This window comes from Miscanthus floridulus, unplaced genomic scaffold (genome assembly GCF_019320115.1).
Source record: "Miscanthus floridulus cultivar M001 unplaced genomic scaffold, ASM1932011v1 fs_737_3, whole genome shotgun sequence".
In the NCBI taxonomy this organism is placed as follows: Eukaryota; Viridiplantae; Streptophyta; class Magnoliopsida; order Poales; family Poaceae; genus Miscanthus; species Miscanthus floridulus.
This window is the reverse complement of record NW_027097189.1, coordinates 2235-9262: the sequence shown is the minus strand read 5'-3', so window position 1 is coordinate 9262 and position 7028 is coordinate 2235. Positions and strand designations below refer to the sequence as shown.

At 42.5% G+C, this 7028-nt stretch overlaps 1 protein-coding gene across 1 annotated transcript; it reads left to right on the top strand.

The window, feature by feature from the left end:
* Positions 1-229: 229 nt before the first annotated feature.
* On the top strand, positions 230-6527 carry LOC136532893 (uncharacterized). Its single transcript, XM_066525475.1, has 7 exons — positions 230-298; positions 3681-3690; positions 4006-4121; positions 4211-5623; positions 5682-5807; positions 5903-6016; positions 6120-6527. Exons 1-7 carry the CDS (start codon positions 230-232, stop codon positions 6525-6527), a joined length of 2256 nt encoding a protein of 751 aa, XP_066381572.1.
* Positions 6528-7028: the final 501 nt, after the last annotated feature.

Genomic DNA, 7028 nt, shown 5'->3' with positions numbered 1-7028 from the left:
GCGTTGGTCTCCAGGTGGAGAAATCGGGGGAGATGTGTCAAATCTGCATGCATTAGTTGAAATTAGATGTGAGATGCCAAATTTGTGTGCAACCTTGTAGCTTTTATTTATTTAAATAAAATCAACCTGGATATGCTAAATCTATGCATGCAACAAGCTCTCATTTAGCACGACTATACGCCCCATTTCACTGTGTTTAGCATTTGGCCGCGTCGTCGCCGCTGACGAAATGGCGCAGGAAGGTGCCGTGCATGGGAGCGGCGCGGCGGCCTGCTGGTGCATGCGCCGGGTTTATACTGTATGTGTGGCAGACCTGTTTTTGTTTTTTTGCCAGCATGTGTTTAATTTCTTTCCTACCGGCCATAAGATTAGACAGGGTTCAAATTGTAATCTATGGGAACATGAATAAACTAAGACTAAGAGTGATGTGGTCCAACTTATATCATTGATAGCTGTAGATGCAAAAGATTTATTTATTTATTTATTATTTATTTTTGCAATAGCAGCATGACGTTCCACAAGATGAATATATTAATTTTTCTCCAATTTACTCAAAGAACATGCGTAATAAACAAATGGAATGTCACGTTAACAAGTTTGATGGGTGGTAGAGATCGATTGCGGTTTTAAAGTTGGGCAAGTTGCCGATACTGTTTTGGCAGATTTATCAAATCGGAGGCACATCGTTGGAACATGGGTGTAGGCGTTGTAGCTGGTTGGGACAACAAGTAAGAGAGAGAAGGATAGTGTAGAGGGAGAGTATTGTAAGGAGCTGTGCACGTGTATAAGAGCAAACTCCAGCAGCTCATTTGTCTCATAGGTCACATATTTTCTTCTAATTCTATTATAAATGATTTCTATTGTATAAAATTTGACTAATTCGATGGTACATGTGAAAAGATGCTATTTATATTGTTTTACCTCAATCAACATATAAGATTGCTCCATTAACTTGATAGTTGTTATCTTGTGAAATAATCATATTTTTGTGTAAACGTGTCTAATCAAGCCGAGCTCAAACCTCCTCAGTCCTTAGTCTTGCCAAGCTCGAGACCCACCAAAACCTCGGTTAGATCTTAGGATCGGCTCGAGTTTCTATCGAGCTTGAGGTGCCAGGCTGGGTGGAACCCAACTTGTTTAAAGTTCTACCTAAGAAGGTCCATAAAACAATCGTGTTTGGTTTTGGTACTAGCTGGGACGGGATGATCTTGTCCCTCTTTTATGGGTGGGCCATCCTATATGGGTGTGTAGTTAATGGGATGAGATGGTTTAATTTTTTTTTTTTTTTTGGTTGGAGGGATAACAAGGGATTGGTTGGATGGACCAGCTAGATAGTATTTGATATCGTCAGACCTAGACCCATAGGTCAGCCTAACAATGTCTTCTCCCTTTCTCTTCTTCTCATGCTAGATCCTAATCCTCGGTAGTCAATCTGATCTTGAACAATAGAGCCCCACAACTGCCCACCATGACAGAGTTGTTCCTCCTTGCTAGAGCCACCCCTCCCTGTGCATCCAGCTGGAACTGCTCACCCTACTAGAGCCGCGCCTCCCTGCCGAAGCTGCCCGCCCCGGCTCTCGCAACCTCACTGGCGTCACCTCGCCTGCGCGGCCTCATCAGGGTCGCCACATTGGTTCACACAAAGACACCAAATGGGCCGGCTCGCGAGAAGACGCCGAACAGAAGCCGTCAATCAGGACACGCCAGTCCACTCGATTTCTAGGGATGGAGTGACCCACGTCTATGGGGTGTATTCCTTGTAGGAACCATCTGCCTCCGTTGCTCCTAAACCAAACATCACAGAAAATAGGTTTGCCCTATCCCAACGCTTAAAGGACATCTATCGCGCATAGTTTTGTCTTTAAAAAAACTATCGTGCGCGCCTCCTCCACAATGTCGGTGATGGGACCTTAGATGGTGTTCGGTTCAATGATCCAGTCTGCAAAGCTAATATAATCCGAAAGCAGGTTGTGCAATGTGAGGGCAGCGGCGGGAGCAACATCATATAAGGCCGTATACCATGCCGCTGTGAATGGTTACAGCCCAGTCTAACCAACACATCTAGTAGAGGCATCCCATCATGATGTGAATTGATTATAGGACAAAAAACCCGAACCAAATAGTCTCTTAGAGCATGTCCTACAACGTCGCTATTTCCTTCCATGATTGTTGATTTACCAATTATGAGGGATAAAAAGCGTCCACCAGATTTTGTATATCGTTTTCCTTTTTCCCAAAAGCTATTCTGACAAAATCGCTCGGTAGAAATCTTAAGCCACCGTTGCCCACCACTCCCTCGTGCTTTTTACCTTTCCTCCTCGCATGCCCATTCCTATGATTGGTCGATCCGATCAAAGAGATCTAAAATAATATGACATGGCACGTTTCAAAACTAGAGAATGAAAATATAAAAAAATATGTAGTTTTTTAGGGAGACATATTTTTTAGAGATCGTCTAAATCATGTCTTTTATAGATCTATTTTAGGCTCTGTTTGGATGCAAAGTATTTGTGAAGTATTAGAGAAATACTAAGGTTTTACAAAATACTTTGATTTTTAAAAGCTACTAGGTATTTGGATGCAACAAATCTTATAGTCTCTAAAATCATGGTTTTATCAAAACTGTAGTCCTTTTGAAGTTTTAAAAACTTTATTCGTTACCTATTTTTTTTTTCTAAACCACGGTTTTATGTCTCTTTTAACATTTTGTGATACTGCAGTTTTCGAAAACCACATCATCCAACTAGATCCTATGCTTCCTGAAGATGCTCTTAGCGGCGGAGCTCACCCCTCCTGCCGCTCTGGATCCGATCCGTAGCCCTGTAACTTTCCAGAGTGGCCTTCAATTCGAATCTCAATCTCCAGTTCTCCACAATGGCCGTTGCCATTGTTGCGCTTCGATCCATGGCGCCGCCGTTGTCCAGCAAACCACCTGTGCTGCCACCGTCGTTGGATCCTCGATCCATTGCGCCATGCCTTTGTTGGTTGTGCCCCACAAAAAAAATAGCGCGCTATTTCGACGCTATAGCGGCGCTATAGCGGCCCACAGGAACTGGCGCGACGCAATTGCTCATTTTTGCGCTATGCGCGCTATTGCCGCTATTGCGCGCTAAAGCGCCACTAAGTGCGTTTAGCGCCATAGCGCCGCTAACCAGCCGCTATTGCTGGATGTCCAAAAATTGCCAAATTGAACAGCCCGGCCCGGTCATTACCAAAAAAAAAGAACAGCCCGACCCAGGTCCAATTTGGCTTGACCCCTTGAACCCTAGCATCCAGCTTCACGGGTCACGACACTCACTACACTCGTATCGTATCCCAGCTTCACGGGTCACGGCGGCGGCGACAAAGGAGTGCTGCGGCAGGCGAGACGGCGGCGGCAAAGGAGCGCTGCGGCTAGGCGACGGCGGACGCGGGCAGCGGCTGGGCGACCGCAGCGGATAGGGGAGAGCGAGCGCGCGCAGTCACTTGAGGCCGCCAACGAGCTCCTGCAGTTGCTGCGACGGGCGAGCGACCTCGCGCAGTCACGCCGAACAATGGCTTCTCCAAGTGACATCAATCCAATTCCAATTGGCAGTGCGCCAACAGTAGGCAAGCTCTTCTCCCCTATGGCTCTGTTCTTCTCCAATCTCTAGTTCTCCACAGTAGTGACTAGTGACTGAGATTTGATACTGTGATTTCAGTTATACACAAGTTAGTGATTCTAAATTTCTGATTTCTGAGCTATCAGCTATGTCTATGTGTTGAATTTTGTAGCTGAGCTGAGGCCGTGAGACTAAGTGCAGAAACTATTTGAAGAGTGTCCACTAGTTACAGTCCATGATAGTTACCTACATACAAGTGAATTTTGTAGCTATGTCTATGTGTTGAATTTCTGATTTCGATTGATTCATCATTAATGCAATCAATGATTATCTATAAAGTTAGTGATTTCAGTTATAAACTTATAATTCTCAATGAAAAAATCTTATAAAGTCAGTGATTTGAATCTGTGTGTGTCTATTGTAGGCTTATCTAGCACTGCATCCACAGGCCAGCAATCAAATGATACTATTGCTGAAGCATCTGACCCAGCTTGGAAGCACTGCACAATGCCAGATGTGAACAAGAAAAATTCTCTCAAGGTGCAACTACTGTGGCAAAACTTATCATGGTGGAATAACCAGAATCAAATACCACCTTAGGTAAAGTTCCTAAATGTGGTGCTGCAAAGTGTACTAAAGTTCCATCTGATGTGCAAGAAGAAATGATTAAGTTGTTGTCAAAGAAGTTGGATAACAAGCAAAGGAAGAATAGGGAGAAAGAAGAGGATAGAGCTGAAGTTGATTTGAGCCATTCTGAAGGAGAGGAACGCAGTGATGCAGATGGCAATTCAGTTATTGTGTTGAAGAAGGTGACAAGCAAAGGTGCTTTTTCAGGTGGTCCTATGGATAAGTACTATAAACTGACACCAGAAGAAATAGTGGCTGCAAGGAAGGGCAAACCTGGTGTTGCTGAAAAGGTCCAATCCAAGCTATCAACTGAAAAAAGGGAAGAGAAAAGGGACAGCGCATGTAAGTACATATACCAATTTTTTTATGAAGCAGGTATCCCACACAACACAGTTACACTTCCTAGCTTTGATCTTATGCTTGAGGCTATTGGAGACTTTGGCATGAACTTGAGAGGGCCAACTCCATATGAGATGAGTGGGAAATTCTTACAAAAAAGGAAGAGGAAAGTGCAGGAGTCATTGAAGTCTCACCAAGAGTCTTGGGAGCTAAATGGATGCACAGTAATGACAGATGCTTGGACAGACAAGAGAGGTAGAGGTGTTATGAATTTGGTAGTTCATAGTGCATATGGTGTTTGTTTTCTTGATTCAGTGGATTGCTCAGCTGTGAAGAAAAATGGTAGGTACATTTTTGAACTGGTTGATAGATGTATTAAGGAAATAGGGGTGCAAAATGTAGTTCAAGTTGTAACTGACAATGCAAGACCCAATGAGGCAGCAACAAGTTTGTTGAAAGCAAAGCATCCCTCTATTTTTTGGAATGGTTGTGCTGCCCATACCATTGATCTAATGCTGGAAGATATAGGAAAGATGCCAAGAGTTGCAACAACAATTAGCAAAGCAAAGTGCTTGACTATTTTTCTATATGCCCATACTATAGTTTTGAGCCTGATGAGGAAGTTTCTTTCTAGAGATTTGGTAAGGTGTGGTGTTACAAGGTTTGCAACTGCTTATCTCAACTTGAAGAGCTTGCTAGAAAACAAGAAGCAATTGCAGAGGCTTTTTAGGGAGGATGAGCTCAATGAACTAGGCTACCTAAATAGTGTCAAAGGGAAGAAAGCAAACAAGGTTGTGAGATCTGAAACTTTCTGGAAAAGAGTTGAGACTGTTGTTAATTACTTTGAGCCATTAGCTACTGTGTTGAGGAGAATGGACAGTGATGTTCTAGCAATGGGGTTCTTGTATGGGAGTCTAGTAGAAGCTAAGAATGAGGTTTCTAGGAGGTTCAACAATGGCGGGAACAAGTTTGAGGAAGTTTTTCACATCATTGACAAAAGGTGGGACAGTAAGCTAAAGACACCTTTGCATAGGGCTGGTTACTACTTGAACCCTTTCTATTATTATCAAAAACAAGTTGGCTATAGAGGAGAATGAATCATTTAGAGATGGTGTAATAACTTGCATTATGAAGCTTGTTCCAAATGAAGACACGCAGGACAAGATTATTGAAGAGCTTCAACTGTTTCAGGATGTTGAAGGATACTTTGGCAAAGAAATTGCTAAAAGGCAGTGCAAAAAAATATCAATTTTGATCCAGGTATGAAAAATTGAAAATTTAAAACTTTTGAGTTTTCTGTTGGCCTTGGTACCTTATATGTTACATTGTACTATGTTTTTTGTAATTTAGCTAAGTGGTGGCTGAATCATGGAAGTAGTGCACCAAACCTCATAAAGTTAGCTGCGAGAATTCTAAGTTTGACATGCAGTTCATCAGCTTGTGAGAGATGCTGGAGTTCGTATGAACAAGTATGAATCTGAATTACTAATTAATAATTTCTATGTTCATTTATGCAATTCTTCAAGTTCAATCCTCTTTTGTTATTGAAATAACACAATTAAACCTATGCAGGTCCACACAAAGAGACGCAACAGGCTGCTTCATGACAGAACGAGGGATCTTGTGTTTGTCAAGTTCAACTCAAAGCTAAGGAAAAAGGACAAGGATAAAGATCCCATTGAGAAACATGTTGTTGATGCTTTAGAAGATGAAGACAATGAGTGGATCACTGGCATTGAGCCAACAGAAGTAGATCTAGAGCAGGAAGGAGAAGAAACTGGAGCATCATCACAGGGAGTTGCAGCTGCACCTCAAGGACAAGAAAAAAGGAAGGGAGGTAACCTGCAGAAACATAGGGACAGGAAGAGAAAGAGGTCGATCCCTACTATTGAGGATGAGGAGTTATCTGCTTCATCTTCTAATGGAGAAGATGACAATGATATGCCTTCTAATGATAGTTCTGATTCTGAGGCTGAATGATCAAGATCATTGCTCTGCCTGTGCTGTGGATGTGGAATGCAAAGTGTGTACTTCATGAGTTTATGGCTTTATGCATTTAAACTTTAAAGTTTAATCCCTTTATGATTGTTTGGCTTTGCATGTATGAACCTCATGTGGTTATGTTGCCTGTTTGGCTATCTGCTACTTTGCTCTTATGATTATTATGGTGGATGTTATCAGTTATCACTTATGACTTATGAGTTATGAGTTATCAGATTGAGACATTGAGTGATTGAGGATTGAGTGATTGACAGATTTTTATGTTTTATGAAATTGTAAACAAATAGCGTGCTATAGCGTGCAAATAGCGGCGCTATAGCGTGAGCAGTCAGTTGACGCTACTGCATTTAGCTGCCGCTATAGTGCCAATAGCGTCCAGGACAGCCTCACGCTAAAATTGATAGCTCGCGATTTAAAACGTTGGTTGTGCCTGTGCAGGCCATCGAGATCTTGACGTGGGGAGCACCTCATTTCTAGTCA

Coding starts and splice junctions, on each gene's coding strand:
- LOC136532893 (XM_066525475.1), top strand. CDS start 230: ATGGCGCAGGAAGGTGCCGTGCATGGGAGCGGCGCGGCGGCCTGCTGG. Junction 4,122..4,210: donor ACAAGAAAAATTCTCTCAAG/GTGCAACTACTG, acceptor GGTGCTGCAAAG/TGTACTAAAGTTCCATCTGA. Junction 5,808..5,902: donor AAATATCAATTTTGATCCAG/GTATGAAAAATT, acceptor AATTTAGCTAAG/TGGTGGCTGAATCATGGAAG.